Source organism: Danio aesculapii, chromosome 25, assembly GCF_903798145.1.
Source record: "Danio aesculapii chromosome 25, fDanAes4.1, whole genome shotgun sequence".
In the NCBI taxonomy this organism is placed as follows: domain Eukaryota; kingdom Metazoa; phylum Chordata; class Actinopteri; order Cypriniformes; family Danionidae; genus Danio; species Danio aesculapii.
The window spans coordinates 5,254,379-5,281,450 of record NC_079459.1 but is presented as its reverse complement, the minus strand read 5'-3'; the positions used below and the strand labels follow the sequence as shown (position 1 = coordinate 5,281,450).

At 36.4% G+C, this 27,072-nt stretch overlaps 2 protein-coding genes across 2 annotated transcripts in view; both read right to left on the bottom strand.

Annotated features, from left to right (window-relative positions):
• The window catches only part of LOC130219694 (phospholipid-transporting ATPase ID-like), a 62,189-nt gene extending 52,490 nt beyond the window's left edge, over positions 1-9,699 (bottom strand). The window contains exons 1-2 of the mRNA XM_056452155.1: positions 9,619-9,699; positions 7,460-7,528 (exon numbers count right to left, since the gene is read on the bottom strand). Of these exons, the coding sequence (XP_056308130.1) occupies positions 7,460-7,528; positions 9,619-9,634 (85 nt within the window). The 5' untranslated portion in view covers positions 9,635-9,699. The remainder of the gene's footprint in view (positions 1-7,459; positions 7,529-9,618) is intronic.
• Positions 9,700-13,560: 3,861 nt separating this feature from the next.
• On the bottom strand, positions 13,561-26,821 carry LOC130218986 (phospholipid-transporting ATPase ID-like). The gene is made up of 9 exons (XM_056451261.1): positions 26,729-26,821; positions 25,061-25,131; positions 22,017-22,099; positions 19,917-20,075; positions 19,168-19,256; positions 17,733-17,929; positions 17,298-17,506; positions 17,170-17,213; positions 13,561-13,698 (listed from the first exon to the last, which is right to left on the bottom strand). Exons 1-9 carry the CDS (start codon positions 26,819-26,821, stop codon positions 13,561-13,563), a joined length of 1,083 nt encoding a protein of 360 aa, XP_056307236.1.
• Between the last annotated feature and the right edge of the window lie 251 nt (positions 26,822-27,072).

Sequence of the window (27,072 nt, the reverse complement as noted above, 5' to 3'; positions counted from 1 at the left end):
TGCCACCCATCTAGGAAAGGAGGAGGAGGAGGAGGAGTAGGGGTGGGAAGGGGGGATTCTTCCAAACAAAGATGGCTGTGATATGGAACTTAGGGTGCTTAGTCATAGTGGCTTAGTCATCGTCTGATTGGTGAATCATCAATTGGATAATGCAGGACCAGCCGCAGGCAATCATAAGCACGTAATCCCACTCGAAATTAGTTTATAAAATAAACTTCACATTGTAAAATACTAGCTATGTAATACATATTTTAACCAGAAAGAACACCCTAGAAACATGACAGTAACAAAATAAAAATCCCAGAGAACACCTTAACAACCCTGACAACAGCTAAAAAACCTTAGAAACTCCACAGCAACACACTGTAATGCCTCATAACTGTGCAGGACACCAATAAAACTGCATAGCAACATACTATAAACCACTTAATACACCTAGAAACCCTCCCAACCCTGTGGGTTCTTGGTTGCAGAACCGCCAACTGTTATGGCATATGTTTTACGCAGCTGATGCCCTTTCAGCTGCAACCCAGTGCTGGGAAACACCCATACACTCTTCAATTCGCGCACGCACACACTGATACTCTAGAGCCATTTTTTTGGTTCACCCAATTCCCCTATAGTGCATGTCTTTGGACTGTGGGGAAACCGGAGCACCCGGAGGAAACCCAAGCCAACACGGGGAGAACTCGCAAACTCCACACAGAAATGCCAACTGACCTGAACCAGTGACCTTCTTGCTGTGAGGCGACAGTGCTAACCACTGAGCTACAGTGCCACCCATTATAGGAATTATCATCAACAATATTGTTATAGCAATAAATAAGCAGAAAATATTGATATATAGTTTAGGTTCATAGTTTTTAGTTAAGTTATCACTCAAAACACATCCAAAATACCTACAGTAACAGCCAACAATAAGACCCCTAGAAACGGCATATACAGGACTAGCAGCAGCACACTATAACAACAGAAAAATCCTAGCAACTGGCCAGAATAACCATCTAATGAACACATCTCAGATCATTTAGTGTAGTTTTTGTTTACTCCGAATATAATTGCAGGTTCTAGCAAGAAGCACATCTTCAATACCAACCCTTCTATTGTTTTTCTTCAGCAAGGTGATTCAGTGAAGGGAAAAATACTGTAATAATCTACCAAACACTCACAGAATGGCCTGGTAAATCATTTGTGCCTCATTATGCACTGGTTTCACTGCTTTCTATGGCAACATGAGAAACATGAGAACGGTTCCTCAATTAGCTCAGGTGCTACAACCGTCATCAAGCATTAATAATTGAACAGTTTTCACACCCAGAGATGTAGCAGATAACACTCTTTGTATAAAACGGACACCAGTACAGTCACATATACAACTCCCCTAAAAACAAAAAAGTACTTTGATGGTGTTTAGGCATGGGCAGATATAAGATTCTGACGATCTGATAACCTTGGGAAAAAACTCATGGTTTCACAGTATCACAGTATTGTGATTACTGCTCTAAAATATATTATTTTTAAATGTCTGAGTAAAAAACTAAACTTTTTTCCACTTTAAAAACAGCATATTTTATTTTTTGATAGATTTAAAATATTTTGGAACAGTAAATAATAATTTAATATCAAAATAATTTAAATCAATCATTGACTTCTGCTGTCTTCATTAGTTTAAAAAACACTTTCTTACAATTTAAAACGGCATCTTTGGATATTTTTTTCTGCTGGAGATACTGTTGTCCTAAAAAATAAATAAATAAATGTAAAAAAAATCTTACACATACCAAAATTTTGGTGGTTTAAAACCTTGACTTTTCTAAACCGTGGTATACCTTGAAAACTGTTATCGTCCCCATGCCTAATGGTGTTATATTCTTATGTTATTTAAGTTATACAGTTCTATGGAGATAGGGTGACACAGTGGCGCAGTAGGTAGTGCTGTCGCCTCACAGCAAGAAGGTCGCTGGTTCGAGCCACGGCAGGGTCAGTCTGTGTTTCTGTGTGGAGTTTGCATGTTCTCCCTGCATTTGCGTGGGTTTGCTCCGGTTTCCCCCACAGTCCAAAGACATCCGGTACAGGTGAATTGGGTAAGCTAAATTGTCGTAGTGTATGAGTGTGAATGAGTGTGTATGGATGTTTCCCAGAGATGGGTTGCGGCTGGAATGGCATCCGTGCATAAAACATGTGCTAGATAAGTTGGCGGTTCATTCTGTTGTGGTGACCCCGGATTAATAAAGGGACTAAGCCGAAAAGAAAATGAATGAATGAATGAGTTCTATGGAGATACTACTTGGAATCTGTAGAAAAGTTATTAACATCACAATAAGGTATTATGTACCATGCTCTGAGTTTGAAACAGTTCTGTATGGAACTTTCTCATTTGTTCAGTCAATCTTGTAATTTAATTGTTAGCTCAATTATGGATATGATGAGCTAATGTCTTTCCTTTTTTATAACTTTTGCACAGGTTGTGAATTTCTCATACCTCAAACATCAGATAATAGACCTTTTCACAAAGTAATATTCAACTCAGGCTCATTATGGATTAGGGTTGTCACAATACTGGAATTCGGTACCAATTGATACTGAAATTTTAAAAACGTCCATTTCACACTAACATTTCAGCGCTGTTGAGCACATTCTTAAATAGCGCTGATTTCCCATCGTGTTGACGTGCCCAACAGAAATGACTGTAATTGGCCGTGAAGGTCATTGGTTCACCAAACTCACCGATGTTTACTGAGCGTAACGACAAATACAGGGACACTGGAGCTTTTCAAAGTGATGTCGATCAGCTGGTTTGTCTATGAGCTGACATACGACATGACATACTTGTTTTTGGAAAACAAGTGACAGACATGGAAATGGAATGGAAATAAAAATGCTGTTCGTATGGAACTACAAGGCACTAGAGGGCGCTGATCAGACACCTGGAATGTAAAATAGCTGAGTGGGTGAATGAAGATTCAGTTGTGGTAGAGGGAATGCATGGTTCCTTAGAGCTACTTTAAACTGTTTGTATTGTGAAGTCCTAGTTGGGAAACCTTGCGTTTTAAGCTCAGCCTAAGGACTTCCTTATTGTCCAGATAACTGAATGTTTGGTAAAAGTGCTGTCTGAATAAGATCTGACATTTTGGATACCATCATTATGAATGGTGACCGTATCAGTGACCAGTTTTTTTTTTGTTTGTTTTTTTATGCTTAACTTTAGGTAAAGACCATCGTCCAACAGCTAAGACATTTTTGTTTTGGTTGAGAGAAGTTTAAAAGATATTGGGGGTTTCTTAACTTTATTTTGGGTACATTATTCTTTAATTCAACATATTTCCATCTAAGAAATAATATATATATATATATATAAATATATATATATATATATATATGCATAGAAAAAAAACTTAGCACTAAGTTTGGTGAACTGACAATTTAAGTATAGTCTACAAAACCTTAAAAAGTTAAATAAACTTAAATATGCAAGTTTTGGTAGACTCCATTACTCAATTAAATTCAGGCAACGAGTGTACTCAATTAATTAGTTCAGTCAACTTTTAAGGGTTTTCATTGCCACGCACACAAAAGCAAAGTGCTCTCAAGAATGTGCCCCCTATACTGACACTGAGGAGAACAAACTGTTCAATAAAGTCATTATTTCTGTTTAATGTTGTTTAATTTTTTGCTTTATTTTTAGAATGTTTTTTGATTTGGATATATTTTAAATTCCAAAGATAAACAACAATCACAAGTGTTTGGAACGACATGAGGATGAGTAATTAAATACAGAATTGAAATTTTTGTGTGAACCATCCCTTCAAGACATATTTAATCAAAAAATAGAACATAACAAAGAAAGATTTGTTTAAATTGTATTTTGTGTTAGACAGTTAAAACTAACAAACCAAAAAAAAATTGTCTTAATAAATAAGGTAGTTAGCTAAACTAAAAGTACAATAGTTAAATAAAAAAATACATTGGTGTTCTTCTTTCTTTTTTAAAAGCTTACAAAATGCAAACAATTATCTATACTGAACAATATTAACATTATATTGTGTATATATATATATTTGTTGCTTTATCGCCTAGCCCTAATATTCGTAGAGGAGACTAAAAATCTAATTAATTAATTAATTTAAAGTAATTAAACATAAGCAAATGTTACTTTACCGACTTTACTAACTTTACATCAGCATAAAGCTAACAATAAAAACTTTTCGGTAGTAATTTTTGCACTAAAGATAAAGCTTCCCTCTCTTGCACAAGGGCTCCTTAACAGACATTTCAGCAATTATGAAAATACCATACAAGTGTTGTAGTGACTAAACACATGGAGGCGTGTGTATTCTTCCTGTTTGTGTACTTGACCACTCAAACACTGACAAAAAATGACAAAAATGTCAAAACCCGGTCATTCTTTCAACACTGCCTTCCCAACTTCTCTTTAAACATGAGCGTATTACAACAACTAACAATGTAAAACACACACATACACACACAAAACAATACCTGCAGGTATCACACGCATGTCCCCACAGCTATGATCTCCATCCAGTCTTCCAGTTTATTTTATTTATTTAAAAAGATGTACTGCCTCTGCAAGCCTAAGGCAAGAAGTGATCTGTGGCGCATACAAAGTCAAGTAGGCAAACCTTTACGTCACTGGCGGATCCATTACCTTTTCCTTCCCATAATCACACACACACACAAACATGTAGTGCATCTTCCGTCAGCACCAAGGTGACTGCTTTATCTCAGAGGAGCAGAACGTAAGACAATAATGGAGCAATGGGTGATGTGAATAGAAGAGGAGAAAGGGAAAAAAAGCATTATAATGAACTATTTCTGGGGATCCAAACGAGTTTGATTTGTTTGTGTGCAAGTGAAGCCAAGAGCAGCGGCAACAATCGCACAAGGGGGTTGTCATCAGGTTCTAGGCAACAAGACCTGAGAAGAGCTGAAGACCTCAGCTCAAACACATGGCGTGGATGAATCTGTTGCTAACAATAAACATTAAATGCAGAACTTAAGTATGGACTATATGAGAGCAGGTCTTTTGTTGTGGCGGATTTGATCTGTTGAACTGCTAAACACTGCAGTTGTCCGGTTGTTGTTGCGTCTACAGTTGATCATGTGACTAGGTGTCACGTCACTGTAGGTTACTGTTTAGAGAAGTAACGGCCCAAGAGAAGGCATTTATTCTCTACAAAATGAGTGAACTTTAAATTTTGTAATAACTAAAGTGGTATTCGCGGAAATCAGTTCTTGTTCCAGGAAGATCAGATGCAATATTCAAACTGTGAAAGTTGAAAGGACTTAAATCATTTAAGATCTTTATTTGATGAATTTAGATAGAATGATGTCTTTTGATGAGCTTAAATTGGGCTAAATTAATCTCAATAGAAAACATTTTTTAAATACCTTCAATTAAGAAGTTTTGTTAAAGCAAATCGAGATAACGATCTTAATAGACCACTATATTCATCTTTAGAAACATGGATGATAAAAGATAATCTGAGAAAAGGTATTATACCAGAGTTTTATGGTTTGCTGAGAATGAGCCTTATCTGAAAATTCATATTGTAGGTTGAATGCATTAAGGAAGTCTTAAGTTTCGGATGAGGACTGGAAGAAGCCTGTACTAAGGCTCATACTATGTCTATAAATTCACGTCTTAAACTTATAAAGTATAAATGGATAATGCGGACATACAGTTGAAGTCAGAATTATTAGCCCCCCTGTTTTTTTTCCCCCAATTTCTGTTTAACAGACAGATGTTTCCAACACATTTGTAAACATAATAGTTTTAATAACTCATTTCTAATAACTGATTTATTTTATCTTTGCCATGATGACAGTAAATAATATTCGACTACATATTTTTCAAGACACTTCTATACAGCTTAAAGTGACATTTAAAAGCTTAACTGGTTAATTGGGTTTACTAGGCAGGGTTAGGGTAATTAGGCAAGTTATTGTATAACGATGTTCTGTAGACTATCGAAAACAAATATAGCTTAAAGGGGCTAATAATTTTGACCTTAAAATTGATTTTTAAAACTTAAAAACTGCTTTTATTCTAGCCGAAATAAAACAAATGAGACTTTCTCCAGAAAAAAAATATATCATCAGACATACTGTGAAAATTCCTTGCTCTGTTAAACATCATTTGGTAAATGTTTGGTAAATATCTCCCGATCAGCACCTGGATGGGAGACCACACAGGAAAGCTAGGTTGCTGCCGGAAGTGGTGTTAGTGAGGCCAGCAGGGTACTCTATACTGCTCAGCGAGCACTGTCTTTCGGATGAGACGTTAAAACCGAGGTCCTGACTCTCTGTAGTCATAAAAATTCCAGGATGTCTTTCAAAAACAGTAGGGGTTTTACCCAAGCATCCTGGCAAAATTTGCCCACTGGCCTCTGTCCATCATGGCCCCTAACACCCCCATATCATAATTGGCTTCAACACTCTGTCTCCTCTCCACTAATCAGCTGGTGTGGTGTTCAGTCTGGTGCAATATGGCTGCTGTCGCGATATCCAAGTGGATGCTCCACACTGGTGGTGGATGAGGAAATCCACAAACAGGTGTCCAGAAAATCGTTGTATATATATATTATTATATAATAATTAATAAAAGAAATATTGTTTTGTTTTTTAGAAATAATATAGCAAAATTAAGTTTAAGTAAAGCTTTAGTTTTTCATTAAAACAAGATCAATTATTTTCCAGTGGGGTAAGTACACTCAAAAATATATGTAATTTTTGCTTGTTCAAACTACTTAATTAACATGAGCTGAAACAACACAATTCTTGATATTTCATTGGGACAATTTAAATGTTTTATGTTCCATCCACAAAAATTTGTTATAAAGTGTTAAGTTAACTTAATCGATTTGTGTTAGTGTCAACATGAATGATTTATGTGGAACCCTGCATTTTTTACAGTGTAAAGTGTACAGTTGTACTTATTTTAAACTGAAAATCAGATTATTTTACAATATTTATATTGTATTCTCCAACTTCGCTTCCTGTCCTAAATACTGTCCTATCTAATAAAGGCAAAATGGCCCAAAAATAAAATCTTTAAAAAAAATAATTAAAAAAAAATTAAAAAAAATTATATTGTATTAACAGAAAACTCACTTTATAATAAGTTTTTACTTGTCTAGAAAATGCTTCTTGATTTATTTTCTTGATTTAATCTTGATCGAATGCTTCCCTGAATCCTTCATTTGGACTAAAAAAAAACAATAAAAATATTTTTGCTGCTTGTTCAAACTTATTTAAAATGAGCTGAGCACAATTCTATTGGGTTTTTTTGGACAACAAAAAACAATTAAGGACAACATTGTGTGCAACCCATCATTATTTACAGTGTAAGAAACGCATTCTTTGCTGTGTGTAATTTCCAAACAATGCATGTACGTGTGTGTTTTTAGATATGTAGATATTCTTTAGAATCTGCACTAACCAATGTGAACGTCCTTCTTCCCAGATTGCCATAACACCAGGCCATCTCCGACGGGTTCTACGGGTTTCTCTGAAAAACACCACCATGAAGAAAAGTGTAAGTCAAATAATAATACATTATATTTCAGCAACATATAATCTCATCATGATCTGATTGAGTTCAGAGTAAAGCGCCTTTAACAAAGAGGCAGATAAACGGTGATATCTCAAACAAAACATCTCCCCTACAGCTATACTGTAATTCTTAAAAGCTTGTTTACTTGTGCTGGAAAGCATCGCAGATGATCAGATCATGTGGGTCACGCAGCACAGTCTAATTGTCTTTTAGTTCTTGGTGTTTTTTAATGTCTGACGCAGAGCGTGTATCTTCCCCCACATCGTCCTAATGAGGACCCAGCGGAGGCGCAGCCAGGAAACCCGTCCGTTCTCTGGAAACACACACTGTCTCCTGGGGAAAACTGCAGCGCTGCATGCATGCCGTCAGCACAGGTGAGCTGCATGGCTGCAGCGTCCTGCCATATGGTGGCTTTACATTGCATGATGATTTGTGCGATAGCTGTGAAGGCTTGGTGGGACATTACACTGACTGACGCTGTGTGATGCACATGTTTTGTGTGTGGGAAGGTATGTGTTCAAAATAAACATCAGTGAAACAAACATTTCTAGCATCTTCTCATTAAAGACTACCTGAACTGGTAGTAAAAAAAATGGTGTACAGTGTTGTGAAAGTCAGTAGGCATTTGACTTACTGATCCAACATGACTGCAGGACAATAAAAAATATTAATAAAAAAATAAATTATATATTGACCTGTTACATGCTTAATTTGTAAAATTAATGCACATCATATATGTTTATGCACATCATATATTGTTTATGCACATCATATATTGTTGTGCACAATAAGAGGGTAATAGTGTGGATTTTTTTAATTTTTAATCAGTTTTGTACTGTTATATATTTATTTATTTTCTATTTGTACTGTTATTTTCTCTTTTACTTTGTTTGTTAACTGTCACAAAAATCTGATAAATAAATGTTAAAAAATAAAATAGGACACTTCATTAAATAATTTGTAATGTTATGCTTTGCATACTAAATTGATGCAGGGCTAAAAACTATAAAAACAAACAATAATAATAAAAAATATATATTACAAATAATAAAATAAATAATAATAATAATAAATTATTAATAACAATATTATTAATAATAAAAATATGATATATAATATCAATATTCTTTCTAATTATTAAATATTATATAGCAAATATGCTATATATTAATTATAGATATTGTATATGTTATAAATATGTATATATATATATATTAATATATATATATTATATATATATATATATATATATATATACACACAACATCAACATATGGTGATGCATTACTATAGAAGGCTGAAACACAATAAAATAAGAAATTTTTGTTAAATAATATGTATAATGTTATGTTTTGCATAATATATTGATGCATAAGTATATGATTTATGATTTATAACAACAACAACAACAACAACAAAATTACTATAAATTATTATTACATTATTATTGTACATAAGAATGACAATGTTGTAATAATAATATTAATAATAACAGACAACACAACAACATATATTTAGTTTTAATTATAATTTCAATTATTTATAAAACATTATTGTACTATGTTGGTGGCACTGAACTATATGTAATATTTAATAACTTACAACACTGTATTATTTTAAACAGAAATTCAATATTAACCCCTTATTTGAAATTATTTGTCATATAAAATATTAAAGTTTAAATCATTTATGATTGCAAACAGTGTGAATACAATATAAAGTATCTTTATCTAATGACCAAATTAAGGTAAAAAATCTCAACTGTAACCTCAGTTGCACCTTACAGTCCAACAGAGGAACGCCTATAGTCAATTAGACAACCTTAAGTGGCATATGGATGAATATAAGACCGACGAGTAAAACAACTGGGCATTTATACATAATATTTTTACTGGAATAGATCAAATACGGCCACGTATTACCCTGAATGACACACGTTCCCGTCAGACAGTCGTATTTGCTGTAACGTTCATAACTGCGGTGTATATCAGTACAGCTCATTCACACATTATCCACGCAAATAATAACAATAATACAGTGCTTACCGAAAACATGCTCCATCCATTCACTTATGGCTCTACTACGGAGACAAGGTGGAGTAACATTTCCGTGAGAAATTAAGCAGAAAAAACACCGTCCAGGTCTACAGAAACAACCTCCTCTTTCTCGCGCTCACGCACTCAAGCACCCGCGTCCGCGCGCTCAACACATACGCGCACACGCACTTACACACACACAACACGAGCCGTTTGCGGAATACAGACCAAAACAATTACGTTAGTGTTGAATAAAACATGTAACCGAGTCGAAGATTAACGTATATTTGTTTTATCTACTTTTTTTGATCGGTGATAGTCTAATAATGTTCGTTATGTCCGTTAATGACGCAGTATTCGAATCACGAGATCTCAGTTGGTTCAGTAATGAAGGTTTTCAATAGGATCATATTAATTTGACGTTTTTGTATATTATAAGGAATTACGCGCTTTTTGATGATTAAATAGTATGATAAAATAAATAATCAAATAGTAACAACAATATAGATTAAAACATCAATCAAATGATTTTTTATTTACTTTTTCTTCTAAAGTATTACGCATTTTACTTAAACATGTTGTATGTAAATTACTGATTGAGTGATGGTGCTTGCAAAACTGTTTTGAATGTAAAAATAAATGAAAAACAAATAAAAAATAGTACAAAAATAATAGATTAAAGCATCCATCAAATGTTTTATTATTATTTATTAAATATATATAATTAAATTTTATAAAATATTTGTTAATTAATTGTATTACTACATTAAATGCATCAATAAAACAGTATATAGGTTGTATTAATAATTAGGCAAGGCACGTTTATTTATACAGCACATTTCATACACAATGGTAACTCAATGGTAACCAAGTGCTTTACACAAACAAGAATAAAAGAAACAAGAAAATAAAAATGATTAAAAGAATTAAAGATAATTAAAACAGATAAAAAACTGTGTAAAATGTGTTAAAACAGGTTATAAAAGAATGAAAAAGAAAAGAAAGTCATAATAGTGTGAAGAATAGTAATAATTAATTAATCTCATTACATATGTTTAATATAGTTTCTAAAAATGAATGAAAAAACCAAATGAAAAACAACAATAATAAATTATATAACATAAATAAGGGCAACGCAGTGGCGCAGTAGGTAGTGCTGTCGCCTCACAGCAAGAAGGTCGCTGGTTCTAGCCTCGGCTGGGTCAGTTGGCGTTTCTGTGTGGAGTTTGCATGTTCTCCCTGCGTTCGCGTGGGTTTCCTCCGGGTGCTCCGGTTTCCCCCACAGTCCAAAGACATGTGGTACAGGTTAATTGGGTAGGTAAATTGTCTGCTGTTATGTGTTTCACAGTGATGGGCTGCATAAAACAAATGCTGGATGAGTTGGCAGTTCATTCCGCTGTGGTGACCCCAGATTAATAAAGGGACTAAGCCGAAAAGAAAAGAATGAATGAATAACATAAATAATGTGACTTAAATATTAATAAAAAATGTAATGAAACAGTAGTTACAAAATTCTGAAATATCTGAGAAAAATTAAAATAATATTCAATCTAGATAGATAGATAGATAGATAGATAGATAGGCATAGATTCAACAAGGTACTGGAAATATTCCTCAGAGATTTTGCTCCATATTGGCATGATAGCATCACACAGTTGCAGCAGATTTGTTGGCTGCACATCCATGATGCCAATCTCATTCCACCACATCCCAATGGTGCTATATGATTGATGGTAACTGTGGAGGCCATTTAAGTACAGTGAACTCATTGTCATGTTCAAAGATTAAATATTATTATTATGCTAATTAACAAATTTGTCAGAGTGTAAATAGCCTAAACTGGTAGGGTGTAAAATTTGATCATATTATTCAATGTGTGTCCTTTACTAAATTCTGTAATTCAGCCAGTATAATTAAACATTGTGTAACGCAGTTACTTGCATGGAAAAGTTAGCGCCATCTTCCGGACGATTGCAACGAGGTTTAAGTTGTTCGTGGTGTTCGTGCATGTTCGTTCTTAAGTACTTCCTTAAACATTTAAATGGACGAGAAAGCTATAAAATAACAATTAACCTGAATAACGTTTATGACTCTCAATATAGTTTGTTACATCATCACGTGACGTTACTGTCAATGCGAAGCCCATACGTCAAACCAGGAAAACAAACCGCAGTCAGATCAACTGTACCAGACAGAAGAGCTACAGGTCCGTCAGACACGTACGTCTCATTTACTCTGGTAAGAGCTTATTCTACACTATTTTAAACCATATGTTTTATGCGTGTAATAGATTATGGTTCACTCTTGTAGTGTGTATAGCAAATTTATTCATTGTTTGACGGTGTACAAACAGCTCGTTTGTTGTTGAACTTGAATAAACGTGTGCAGAAAACGTATTAACATAATGTTCACAAACGTATAAATTATGAACTATCCATCATTTGTGTCGTGCATTTATATGTTTGAATGCTATTGTGTTTGGCTATAAAGCGAAGAGTCTTTATTGTCGATGATAAGGGTTTGTTTTGCACGACCACCCAACTGGACAGTATTCTGAGGCGTTATGACTGCAAAAAGTACATCTAGATGATGCACAAAATGCCAAAGAAGTTGCTTACAAGGTTTGAGACATAAAAATTGCTCTCTAGACAGACTGTATGACACAAATCGTGGCCAAAAATGCTGTACAGGTAGGCAGCTCATTTGAATTGGGACCACACACATCCACAGAAAATGCCAGGTATCATGACTCAGCTTTAGTTTAACTGTTATGTGTATTGGGTTGGAGAGATAGGAAGTGTTTTTTTTTTACTTTCTGCCACCTCCTCAGACGCATGGACTCTCTTTCTGCACGCAGAGGACACTTTTGAAAGGCGAGTAGACGCACGCAAACTCTAAATGTAACCTGCTATTTCATTCCTGGCATTGTAAAGATTTTTTAAGTAGCAGAAGTTTCAAGTTTAGTGTAATTTGCAAGAGATTAGATGACACAATAGAAAAGAGGATTTTTAGGGAACACACAAAAAAGTATACGTCATCATAACCTTGCTGATATTTAAAAAACAATGAGGGGAAAAAATTATGGTGGAACAAATTAATAAAATGTGGTCAAGATTAAGTCATTGGAACCACCAGGCTATGGTTACATAGTTGTAGTTAAACTAAGCTGCCTAGTTGTGGTTAATCAACTGGTCTGCTAGTCCTAACCACAACCTTCCATTTACATTTTTTTGAAAGCGAGACCATCTCTGTGTAAACTACAAACACTTAAATTTACGAAAAAAGTTTGTTATGATAAAAGTATTTGACAACCCTAACAACGGAAGACTACCGGACTGTGTATGTGTACCACATGTTGCCACCTACTGGTCAGGCAGGTCTGGGACGGTATTTATGGATCATTTCCATTTTAGTACATTATTGTCATTTAAAAACAGCAATGCTATCTCATGGCAGTTCGTAACTTTTTGAGTAGTGGCTAATTCGTATGAATTTGTACGAATTTGTATATTTTAGTCCGATTTGCTCATCCCCAATGACAATTGGGAATAGGAGAGGGTTTTGATGCCACACCTCCTTTCTAAAATTACTGATTTTCTATCTACAACTCTACAAAGTAGCTACTTAACTGACGAAACGTAAAATAGTTATGTTTCCTTTAGAGATCACGCAAAAAAAATACACCACAAAAAATCTTAAACAAACTTAACAGCTGGGTTAAATTTAATTGTGAACCCAGCGGTTAGCTTTGTCCAGACTTTATGCAAATTTAGGCTGCAACAAAGTTAGCGATTTTATTTATTTATTATTTATATTATTTTTTATGTGCATGTGTTTTTTTTTTGCTGTAACTGTATATGTTTCCTTTTCTTTCAGAAGTACATCATGGCAGGTTTTACACCACAGCTGCTGCTGTCCAGGCAGTACTGCAGAGTTTTCTCTGTTTTTAACTCACAAATCCACACCAGCTCTGGACTGGCTGCCAAGGACCACTACAAAGTTCTTGTGCTCGGCGGCGGGAGCGGTGGAATAGCGATGGCCGCACGGTTGAAAAAAAGGTCGGCGCAGAAAATGTGGCCATTGTGGAGCCTAGTGAGGTATGCAGTGCCTGAGTGTTTTTAGCCATACTACCCCTTTAAGAACCCTCTAGTACCTGCCTTTTCTTGAGGCAGCATGTACATCAGATTTTGGCATTCAGGTTTAGCAAGTTCCTGTTTTGTGCATTTACAGACATGTGCATTCAAAAGCTTTGGTGTTTGTATTTATATATTTAGCTTGAAATTAATTAATACTTTCATTCAGCAAGGATGCTAAATAATATATATAATATAATATAATATAATATAATAAATATAATATAATATAATATAATATAACTTTTGGCCAGGTTTCCCAGTGAAGGGTTACAGCTGGAAGGGCATTCGCTGCGTAAAACATATGCTTGACAAGTTAGCGGTTCATTCCGCTATGGCAACCCCAGATTAATCAAGGGACTAAGCCGAAAAGAAAATGAATGAATGAATTTTGGCTAGGACCCCCTGGTGGAAGAGATGATGTCTCAATCGGACATTCCTGGTAAAATAAAGGATAAAAAAATATTATAATATAATATAATAGCATGGTGGCGCAGTGGGTAGTGCTGTCGTCTCAGCAAGAAGGTCACTGGTTCGAGCCCGGCTGAGTCACTTGGCCTTTCTGTCTGAAGTTTGCAAGTTTCCCCGTATTTGCATAGGTTTCCTCCGGGTGCTCTGGGGAGTGTGTATGCGTGTTCCAGTGATGGGTTGCAGCTGGAAGGGCATCCGCTGCGTAAAACTTATGCTGGACAAGTTGGTGGTTCATTCCGCTGTGGCGACCCCAGATTAATAAAGGGACTTAGCCAAAAGAAAATGAATGAGTGAATATAATATAATATATATGGCCAAAGGTTATGCTTTTAGAATGTCATTTAAGCTAGGAATTAAGTTATTTATAAAACCTAATTTTTAAGATTTTCCACTATGATATTAAGAAGCAAAAGTGTTTCCAAATTTGACAACAATAACAAAAAGTAATGATTTCTTGAGCAGCAAGTCAAAGTAAATCACAGTGAATAACATTTTAAATATCTTCAAATAGAAAGCTGTTAATTTTATACAGAGGGGAAAATAAGTATTGAACATGTCATGTTTCCTGGGAATAATATTTCTAAGGAGCTGTGGACATGGAATTCAACCAAATTAAAAAAATACAAAATACAAACAAAAATAAAACAAACAAAAAAATCAGGAAAAAGTAGTATTAACAATGAAATGACACAAGGAGAAAGTGCTGATCTACTGAAATATATTTAATACTTTATATAAAAGGCTTTTTGGTGATGGCAGCTTAAACGACTCTATATAGAGAATGAAGTCACATGCATTGCTCAGGTTTTCACAGACTGTTAAAATCTTGATGGTTCTGTGGGTCGTCTATCAAATCTGATCTTTATTCTGTATTTCTATTAGATTCAAGTCAGGTAATTCAAGGCCATTCTACAGCTTGATTTTCTTTCTCTGAAAGCATTTGAAAGTTTCCTTGGCTGTGTTTTGGATCATTGTCTCGCTGAGATGTCCACCTGGTTTCATCTTCATCATCATGATAATGTAGATGTTGGACTGAAGCAGCTGATATTCATTTACACTGACGAAGGGCAGAGGGTTGCTTGAAGAGCTACTGACAGATTTCAGCTGCTGTCTGGGCATTTACTGCCTTTCTACACCTCCCTTTCGTCATGTGTTCAATACTTTTCCCTGTGTCATTTCATTTATTGTGCATAACTTCATTTGTAAACAGTTTTCTGAGAAAAATGGTGACAGTACTTATTTTTCCCATTGCATGCGTAAAAAAATTGAGCAAAGTTACTGTAATCATGAACAAATAAACATATCTTTGTTAGTATTTTTAAAAAAGTAATTTACCAACCCCAAATCTTTGAACTTCAGAGATGCATTATTTAAAAATATATATATATCTAAACTATTTCCTCGATACTCCAGTAGAATGTTCCAAAAAACTATATAAATCTCTGTAGCATTTAAATTAAAAACTCTTGATAAAACTTTCCATCCATCAAAGTACCGTAAAATAAATATATCAGTTACCACAAAATATTAAGCAGCAAAACAAGTTTTCTGGAATGATAAAAGTAAAAATCTTCTCTAAGCAGCAAACAAGCCAGACTCATTCTGAAAACGTACCACTGTATACATTTCTGGACAGCGCAAAATTGTCCCAGGAGCTACTTTTTTTGCAGTTTTGTTAATGCAAATGCAACAGAGGCCGATGTGTGCACTTTTTCAGATCTCAAATTTCTCTTGCGAGTGCCATTCACGCCTGCAGTTCTCGCGTAAATAAACCAGAGACTGTTGTCGACTGACTAACCGATAGACTGACCCACCTTTCCTCCCTAAACCCAACTGACAGTTTTCAAAAGCAATCCAGAAAAAGAAAAAGCCCTTGTCTAATTTTTAACACATTTTCAGAGTTTACTACATTCTCACCTGTTATTTACTGTTTATTTATTTTTTTGGTTTCTTTTTTGTCTTATCCGCTTTCTGGAACCGTTCTTCACCAGACTCAAACCCTGTCATTGTGGTCAACTCCTCTCTGCGTCTCAAGTCTACCGACAAACATGGTGAGCTACTGGACAAACTGGTAACAGCGGTAAAGCTGTCCATACGGAGGTAAGTGGTCAACTGGTAAGCATGAAAAGGAATGACATCATACCGCCCCGTAGCGTTTTAAAGACAAAATGCAGCCATTCGTACTTCTGGCTACATAATTCATGATCTCCTGAAATGTATTAGGGCTACGTTTTCAGAATCTATTAAAATGATTTCTGAAGGATCGTGTGAAACAGAATATTGGTTGTAAAAATGCTGGTGGTGTAGGACCGCTGGGGTTACATTGGTGTCGTGACCCGGATGGGAGTGAGGTTTAAGGGGGTGAGTGTAATAAAGCTAGTGAAGTGCTGTGCAGGTAAACCTCACTCCTCTGACGTGCTCTAGCGACAGACACTGGGTGGTGTAGAACCGGTGGGGTTGCAAGAGGTGCTAATGGTCTAATGAATGATCTATGCTAAGCTAAGCTAAAAGTGCTCCCGTCAGACCAGTAGATCAGCTGAATGAATTATATAAAAAAATATTAAACTCAACTGTTTAGCACTAGATGAGTTTTTATCTATCTATCTCTGTTTCTATCTATCTATCTATCTATCTGTCTGTCTGTCCGTCCGTCCGTCCGTCCGTCCGTCCGTCCGTCCGTCCGTCCGTCCGTCCGTCCATCCATCCATCCATCCATCCATCCATCCATCCATCTATCTATCTATCTATCTATCTATCTATCTATCTATCTATCTATCTATCTATCTATCATCTATCTATCTATCTATCTATCTATCTATCTATCTATCTATCTACTCTGTCTGTCTGTCTGTCTGTCTGTCTGTCTATCTATCTGTCCATCTATCTATCTATCTATCAAGGAGCTTTACAAATTTAAAAAAGCGTGTTCCTTTAAATAAACAGTTGCTTCCATTACCTCTGTAATATCCACTTTATGTCCAAACTCATCATAAACATCACCTAGAAAAACAGAATAACAGCCATCAATACATAACCCACAAGCTTCTACATAAAGTAAGTGTGTCAGGAATGGTGGAAGCGTACCGTAGGTCTTCCCATTGATGGAGCACTTATTAAACACCATGATGTTCTGGGTGAGGGTGCCTGTTTTGTCGGAGAAGATGAACTCCACCTGGCCCAGCTCCTCATTAAGAGTGGTGGTCCGCGCTTCAGCAGGAGTGTCCTTACGGCCGTAGTACATTCGTCTGTCCCAGTTTATAAAGTAACTATGGCCCAGCCGCAAAACTTCTACACTGTAATAAAATCAGATACATACGTATAAGATAAGAATGAATCTAAATTATAATTAGAAAATTACTACTTAAAATTATAATTGGACTAGACTTGGAATTGAAACTGTGGGTCATGGGTTGTCTGAAGTGCAACCATGCTTTATGTCAGAGCACTTACACTTAAGGCTATGGCTCCACTTAATATTCGATGTGAAACTGGGTACTGATACTGTGTGGTTTGACTTACCTAACATACAGTGAGATGGGCACAACCGTGTTAAGGATGATAATGTAGGACCAGAAGGTCAGAAAGCCAGAGAAGACAGCATTGACTGTCAGTTCCTTCCACTGAAGATATGCCCAAAAGTCACTGCCGACACTCTGCTCCCAAATAGTGTTCCCAATGGCCAGGATGATCCCCATACAGATCAGAAAGCCAAAGATCTGGAAAGGGAACAAATATATCATCACACTCAATGCTTTTGGTCTTCATAAAGTGGCTTATTAGTGGATATTACTTTTTGATGTAGTTTGTAACATAGCTGTCTGTCAAGTTTCTAAGACCAAAAGTCTTGCAATCATTTCTGCAAAACCCCCTTATCGATTAAATCATTTAACTTCTGCACAAACTTACAGCATTTAGCATTTTTGTGACAAATTTGCATGATGGCAGCTGTATAGAAATCTGATACATGGAAAAATATGCAAATTACATATATGACATATAAGAATTTCACAAATATAACATACATTGTAAAAATAATATCTGTTAATTAACAGTTTCTATCTTTTGTGATTCTCAAATGTTTATTTATGGTTGTGCATTGCATTATGGGAGCTTAATCTCTGCTCTGTCAACTTTTGATGTTAAAAATTCAACTCCACAGATTAACAAGGTGACTTTTATTTTATTGTTATTATATATATTATATAGAGAGAAATAAGAAGTTGGTCAATTAGCAGAAAATGTACTGGCAGCTTATTACAAGGGTTTTGTAGCAAAATATACCAACACCAACCCATACAATATGTCACTTTAAACTATTCAAAATGTTAATAAAAGTTTTTTTTAACATTTCAAGGTTAAAATCTGTTGGACAAAATATCTCCCATAATGCAATTCAAAAGCATAAACAAATGGGGATTTTTTTTAAAATAAAAGCATGAAAATACAGAAAACTGCTCATTTATTGACATTTTAAAAAATGTATATGCAAGAAATATTGCAAAAATGATCGCAATGTTTACTTTTACTGGGGCATTAGAACTCACAAAGACCACAGGTTGAGCGCCTCTCTAACACCACTTCCAACAGCAACCTAGTTTTCCCATGTGGTCTCCCATCCAGGTACTGACCAGGCTCAGCCGTCTTTAGCTTCAGTGAGTAACCAGTCTTAGGCTGCAGGGTGATATGGCGGCGGCTTAACTAGTAGCTAATAACTATAACTAATTACTTCTTTAAAGGAACATGCCCAACACTGGAATGGCATGAGAGTGAGTGATTTATCACAGAAAGTGATTATTTGGGTGAACTAACCCCTTAAAATACCATAATAGGAGAGCGTCAACACATGTCAGGTGCTGCCGAATAACAAAATGAACTGCCCTTTTAAAAGGCTGCCGGCGTGACTAAGTGAGACACCACACATCGATCAGTCCCAGCATGACATGAACACACTCACCCACAGCACTAAGGTGTTCATCAGTTTATCGATGCTGGTCCTTTTGAACTTTGTCCTCCCACAGTTTTGCATCAGCTTGGTTTGGAGTCCTGACGAAAAAGCAGAAAACATCCCCTCATCTCGGCACAAATAACAGATAATGCACTCCTTATTTAAAGGGGACCAATTATGCCCCCTTTTACAAGATGAAAAATAAGCCTCTGATGTCCCTAGAGTGTGTATGTGAAGTTTCAGCTCAAAAGACCACACAAATAATGTTTGATAACTCTTTGAAACTGCCCCTTTTAGGCTTAGATCCAAATCATGCTGTTTTGGTGACTGTCGCTTTAAATTCAAATCAGATTGTGCTCTTTTTAAATAGGGGTGGAGCTATAAAGGCCTCTGTGTCAGCATAACTCAACTCTAATTGTGGATGACTGCTTCTCACTCAGTGCTGTTTATGCTAATGACGGAGAGATGGTCACTAATAGGCGGGGCCTTCCCCATCTGATGACATGTAAAATGGCAAAATGTTCATCAAGTATTTCTGCAGACTGCTTTTATGAAGTGTGATTATAAAAAATAGAGTTTATTTATTTTAACCATAAGATGCTGGCTGTATTCACACACAACTGTGCTTAAACCTCTTATAAAAGTGATTTTTGCATAATAGGTCTCTTTTAAAGAGAACAAGGCATTGTACGCGTCTACTCAAGGAAGCTAATCAATGTCCTGTGAAAATGCTTGAACAGTTAATGGAGGAATTGTACCGGCGAAGATAACCAAGCCGAAGCACCATTCAGTGTTACGGAGCACACATCCTCTCAGGAGCATTTTCTCATTGTCCAGGGGGTACTTGTTATCTTTCCAGTAGAGAGTCCCAATGAACTTGTCCAGTTTGTTGTTAGGAGGCTCGCAGATGACTTCCCCTGGGAGACAACAGGCAACACGCAGATGAAGCTGACGTTCATTCAGAAACAAATAATATTCAGTTATGCTTGGTTTATCAATAGCTCTGGCCTTTTATCACGCCATTCATTTATCCTGACATTTTTGCCAAATGGTGCATAATTTAAAACCAGCTAGCAAATAACAACACACTGCAGATTATCCGTGTGTTAAAGATCACTATTGTTTCAGAAAAAAGTAACCACTTTTTTCATGGCTTCATTTAGACATTCTGTTGTATTTAGTCAGTACATTAATTTTGTCATTTAAAACAGATTTGAATTTAATTATATATAATTTTTCAATATTCAAACTGATTGACTTACAAATTTGGTCCAACAAACATTTACACAAAAATTCACAATAAAAGTAGCAATATACAAACAATACATAAGAAATCTAAATAATAATAGATAAATACAATGAGCAGTAATTAAGCCTTCAATTTCAATCTAAATGAGTTTAATCCTCTTCAATTGAACTATGTCCTGTGATTTGCATTTCATTTTTGTCAGTTTGTCAGTGAAAAAAATTCAACTAATGCCCATTAGAGTATTTGTACATAAGTTTCTATTATGGTTAGTCGTCGAAAAGTTCGACGTATGTTGACAGGATTGTTTTCAACTAAAAAGAGAAACTTTTGAACATTAATTTACACAACAATGGCATATCGTAACCCTAACCTTAACTTTTGAAAGCTGGTTTTAAAGTGCATTTTACATTGCCAATCTTAGCCAATCATAATGGTTTGTTTTGGGTGAATTTGGAATTTCCACAACCAGCGCAAAGCCAAGGGGATCAGGGAGAGGCTGGATTGACCTCCCCCAGATCCTGAAATCCGCAACTCAATTCGGGTCTGAATTTGTTTGATGATCTGAACTCCACGCAGCTCCCTGACTACTCTCCATTGGAAATGATTGACTTCCGGTCTGTCGCTTGTCGTTTGTCGTGTGCAGTGGAAAGGAGGCTTAAGCCACTATAAATACCCTAAGTTCCATTCCAACAGTCATCTATGTTTGAAGAATCCCCCCTTCCACCCCTACTCCTCCTTTCTTAGATGGGTGGCACGGTGGCCCAGTGGTTAGCACTGTTGCCTCACAGCAAGAACGTCTTTGGTTCTGGCCATTACCAAACCAGCCAACATTTCTGTGGGGAGTTTGCACGTTCTCCCATGCTCGCGTGGGTTTCCCCGGGTTTCCCGGTTTCCTTCCACCATCCAAAAACATGTAACTTAAGTGAATTGACTAATCCAAATCTGCACCATAGACATGCTCCTAGTAAGTAGTTATCTCTTAAGAGCAATCACTATCTGTTCATTAGCTACTACAGCAGAGGAGTTCTTGAGATCTACCTGAGCTCAAACTCCCCTCTCGCCTTGCAAATGAGCTCAGAGCTCTCTAATCAGCTAAGTGCGAACTCTTGAATTAAGCATTTGTATGTATACTGAATGTCTTCAAGTTACGATTTTTCATAGCAATTATTTTAGAAACCATATAGTTAAACAATTTTTACTGTATTAACAAAAAAAACATCCCTTCTCAACTCAAGTGACTGTCAAATGTGCATTTTTAAAAATGTAATATTATTAGTAGGCCCATAACATGTGCATACAGAAAAGGTTGTGAACTACTGACCTAAGCCATCACCAAATCATTGTATATATTTCCAATTTCACAAATGCACTGGCTGTAAATTAACCTGAATGCAATTCAAGCAAAAACACTACAAATCTCATTACAAACACTCCTTGACAGCTTCCAAAGATATACGCGAGCATACTTTAAACCCCCACAAGAGAAAGCACACAGATCAATCTAATCAATGTGGCGGCTGCAATAAATGTTTATGTTTACTCATGTTGACTCTGGTTTCAGTTCTGTTGATGGTGCACTAATCGTACATTTAAAAAAAAAAAGCTTTACCATTAAAGTCTGCAAGCTTGGCAACATCGTCCCCGAGGTCTGAGGTTACAGTCAAGGCTTGGCGCACCTTCAGGTTGGTTTCTCTGTCGGAAAAAAAAGAGTCGACTGTGTGAAACAAGCTCATGTTCATGTCATGTCGTCATAAAATCAATATGAGATGCTTGTTGTACATGAGGCACATGATTTTAAAAGCTTTGAAATATGCATTTTTTATCCGATGTTTGACGTAATCTTGGGTGTTACAGTGGCGTAGTGGGTAGCACTTTTGCCTGACAGCAAGAAGCTGGCTGGTTCGAGCCTCAGCTGGGTCAGTTGGTGTTTCTGTGTGGAGTTTGCATGTTCTCCCAGTGTTCGCGTGGGTTTCCTCCGGGTGCTACGGTTTCCCCCACAGTCCAAAGACATGCGCTATAGGTGAATTGGGTAGGCTAAATTGTCCGTAGTGTATGTGTGTGAATGAGAGTGTGTGGGTGTTTCCCAGTGATGAGTTGCAGCTGGAAGGGCATCCGCTGCGTAACACATATACTGGATAAGTTGGCAGTTCATTCTGCTGTGGCAACCCCATATTAATAAAGGGACTAAGCCAAAAAAAAAAGGAATGAATGAATGACGTAATCTCAATTGAAACATGAAGAGAGGGCGAGGCATATAGTAGCCCCTCCCCTTTTTAATAAAACAACCAATAGCATGTTTTATCACAGCTATGCCAGTGAGAGTGTTGAGATCACCACAACAAATGAAAAGCAAATGAGAAGAAGGGGGCGGGGCATTTTACCGATACTAGAGAGCATTTGATTGGTCAGAAGATTTGATGAGGAACTGAAGTATGATGTGACGTAAATTTTTTCAATGGCTGCGTCCGAAACCGCATACTTCCATACTATATCGTGTGCTAAAATTAGTATGCGAGCTGAGTAGTATGTCCAAATTCACAGAATTCGAAAATCAGTGTGTGAGAAGTACCCGGATGACCTACTTCTTCCAGCGAGATTCTGAAGTGCGCATCACATTCACGCTGCGCTATCCCATGATGCTCTGTGAGAAAATTCATAAATGAGTGAATCGACGCAACTCATGCAGGTATGTCATGTGACCATGACAAAATGGTGGACGTAATATGAATTCCATTCATACTGCGCTAACATTCATACTGTATAAAACATACGTTTCTAGCAGCCAAGTACTATGTTTAAATTCTACCGAGAAGTAGGCGGTTTCGGACACAGCCAACTCAAGATTTTTGTTGGATTGTTGTTTCTAACTTTATTTCAAGGACATTTGGATCAAATTGGAGTGTATGATGTATGATATTTGCTTGTGTACAAGATGGAAGTGATTCAAAAAGTGCAACTTATTTTCTTATACAGCTAATGATATTACTTGGAATATATCATATTCTTGTAGAGAAATGAGCTAAAGCTAATCCAAATTGTGACCATTTTAAGAAAGAGATTAAACATTATGGCGCTACACTGTGTAATATTGGAAATAGAAAAGCTAAAAAAAAACAATTGAAGCTTTATGTACATTTTATTTGGTTAATTAAATGATTTTTACTATTATTTTATCTATTTATTGTTATTATTTTACCCCTGACAATTGTTTATACTTTGATTGTCTCTTTTTTAATTTAATTTTTTAATTATGTTTTCAAAATTGTTGTGACATGTACACTACTTATCTGCCGTCTTGCCGTCGATCCCAGTTGTAAGAGCAACAAATAATAACTTGACTTCAGTTGATCATTTGGAAAAGTGGCAGAAGGTAGACTTTTCTGATGATCATCTGTTGAACTGCATCTCAATCATCATAAACACCGCCGAAGACCTACTGGAACCCGCATGGACCCAAGATTCAAAGAGAAATCCGTCAAATTTGGTGAAGGAAAAAATCATGGTTTAGGGTTACATTCAGTATGGGGCCGTGTGAGAGATCTGCAGAGTGGAGGGCAACATCAACAGTCTGAGGTATCAAGACATTTGTGCTGCCCATTACATTATAAACCACAGGAGAGGGCAAATTCTTCAGCAGGATAGCGCTCCTTCTCATACTTCAGCCTCCACATCAAAGCTCCTGAAAGCAAAGAAGGTCAAGGTGCTCCAGGATTGGCCAGCCTAGGTCACCAGACATGAACATTATTGAGCATGTCTGGGGTAAGATGAAGAGGAGTCAATGAAGATGAATCCAAAGAATCTTGATGAGCTCTGGGAGTCCTGCAAGAACGTTTTCTTTGCCATTCCAGATGACTTTTTTAATCAGTGATTTGAGTCATTGCAGAGATGTATGGATGCAGTCGTCCAAGCTTATGGGAGTCATACACAATATTCATTCTGTTTCCACTGCAGCAAGACTTTATATTCTATACTGGACATTATTTCTGTTCAGTGACAAGACTTTGTCTAAGTCAGACCTTACTGTCCTAATTAAATAATTAAAAATCAAGGCATGATCATATTTTATTTTGGTAAAACAAGCGTCATCTAGAGGCCTTTACCTTTCATATAAGCCACTTCTTTTTTTTTTTTTAGAATTATTTTTTTCCGGGTTTTCACCTTTAATGTTTGGACCAGTATAGAGTATGACAGGAAAGCATGGGGAACAGAGAGAGGGGAAGGATCAGCATATGACCACGAAGTGGGAATCGAACTCGGGTCGCCGTGAGCGCATGTGTCAAACACACTAACCACTACGCCACTGCCGCCTTTCATATGAGCAACTTCTGATACCAATTATCAACTAGCAGTCAAGTTAATATTTGATGTTCCTAAAACTTGGATAGGTGCCAAGACTTGTCAGGTAGTGTATTTGTTTGTACTGTTTGTACATATTTCACAATGAAAAAAATTAAGTGATGTCAAAAAAAATCGTTGATCCATTTCGGCGGACGTGACAAACTGCAACTTTTGATGTTTTTATCAGGTTAATTTTTATGGAGCACACTAGCTAGCTTTTAGATATCCTGGAGACTAACATACTGACAGTAACATCTAAGAAGCGTCATTTTAGTTTCACTGGACCTTGTAAAGAACTTGCAGAAAACAGCTCACCCATCAAGCTCTGCAGTCTCGATATAGCACAGTCCATAGGGCTCACTGCTAGAGAGGAGGAGAAGGTCAGCCTGTCAGAAGAAAAGACAGAGGAGATGTTCAAAGCCACGCAAAAACTCATAAATCACGTGCTGGTTGACTGGACTCGGGATCTGCACACTGCAGGGCTTTCTTCTGCTAATCTACAGATAATGGCAGCCATTACTGGGATTATTACATACCGATGCTTGTCAGATGAACTATATGGTAAGAAGGTCTGAAATTTGGTGGAATGACAGATGAATAACTAAAAATTTTAGATGCCAATTTGCCTTTCAAACCATCTGGCGCCACCAACAGTTAAAATTTTATGAAACATTTCCAGTAATATCTTTAAAATTATACATATTAGGGGGTTTTAACCTTTTTATTGAATAAGTTAGAGAGTTGGGATAGGAATGTGTTGTGTCGGCACACCGTAACCACACTGCAAAAGCTGCTCTTTTTACTTAGATTTTTTGTCTTGTTTCTTTGTGCATGTTATATTTATTGAAATAAAACTATAAATTGTTGTATGAATGCTGTAATGTTTAAATAATTTTCCATTAAACATACGTAAAGGTCATGTGACCACCAGGAAGAACGCAGCATCTCATTTCTCGTAGGAGGCATTATGTGTTCTCGCGGTCTCCCGAGTTCATTCTTCCGAGGTGACCCGGCAAGACCGGTGTTCACAAGAACGCAAGTCTGTTCTCTGTATTCTTAGAACTGAGAAACATCCCTTCAGTCCTGTTTGAAACTTACATGTAAGTGTGTTAAAGCAGGGTTTAAAACAGGAACTGAGCCTGACACCCCAGCAGAAAAGTCTCCTAAACAAGGGGTTTTTACCTGATCTCACTTTAAGAACTTAAGCATGGATGAATGTCTCTCATTTTAATTTTAGACACAATAGTGTTCACGAGAATAAAAATAAAGACTTATTAGCATATATATTTAGCAGTAATACATTGCAAAATTTAACTGAATTCAGCCCTCAAGCCTTTTTCAAAACTGTTGTAATCCTTGTAATTCATTGTTAATCATAAAGATTTGACTGCTATAAATACAGTGGAATGAACGGCATATGTTTTATGCAGTGGACGCCCTTCCAGCTGCAACCCAGTACTGGGAAACACCCATAGACTCTTGCAGTCACACACAATCATACACTACGGCCAATTTAGTTCATCCAATTCACTTATAGCGCATGTCTTTGGACTGTGGGGGGAAACCGGAGCACACGAGGAACACGAGGAGAACATGCAAACTCCACACAGAAATGCAACTGACCCAGCCAGGACTCAAACCAGCGACCTTCCTGCTGTTTGGGCAACAGTGCTAACCGTGACGCCCTCCTGAACTATATGGTTTCTAAAATATTTGTTACAAAAAAGCATAACTCAAAGACATTCAGTATAAATACAAACGCATAAGAAACTGATATGACTAAAAGACAAAAATACTGTCATTATATTTAGTAAATATAGAAATTTCCCATATATAGAAATGTAATATATGTCATTATATTCTCCAATATATTTCCATGTATTTCGTAAGTGTAATGCAATGCTATATATCTTGATATTTATTTTACAGTGTTACATTTGATCTGCTTATTTTGTAGTACATCAACAAGGAATTGATACTTACAGCAACAAACTGATTGTTCTCAAGTTTGATAACATCACCCACTCGTACATTCATCCATTTCTCATTCTGCAGTCTGAAACACAGACAAACCATTGTTCATTTCCCCAAACCTCTCTTAAAAAGCCTTTACAGTTCAATAATTGCATCTCAACTGCGATGAATATACAGCAGAAATGCTGACACACAGCATGAATGCACTTACTTTCCTTTGACGAGTACCTGAGACTGCGGGTGTTGACTTGTTGGTCACTTTTATGGCGGAACTAAAATCCAAAAACAGCAAACGTCAGATTATTTTCAAGCGGATGGCCATTGTAAACGCAGAATTCAGAGTCGTGAAAATG

Coding starts and splice junctions, on each gene's coding strand:
- LOC130218986 (XM_056451261.1), bottom strand. CDS start 26,821: ATGGTTTGTCTGTGTTTCAGACTGCAGAATGAGAAATGGATGAATGTA. Junction 17,930..19,167: donor TGAACACCTTAGTGCTGTGG/GTGAGTGTGTTC, acceptor TTCCCTTTCCAG/ATCTTTGGCTTTCTGATCTG. Junction 17,214..17,297: donor CATCAATGGGAAGACCTACG/GTACGCTTCCAC, acceptor CTGTTTTTCTAG/GTGATGTTTATGATGAGTTT.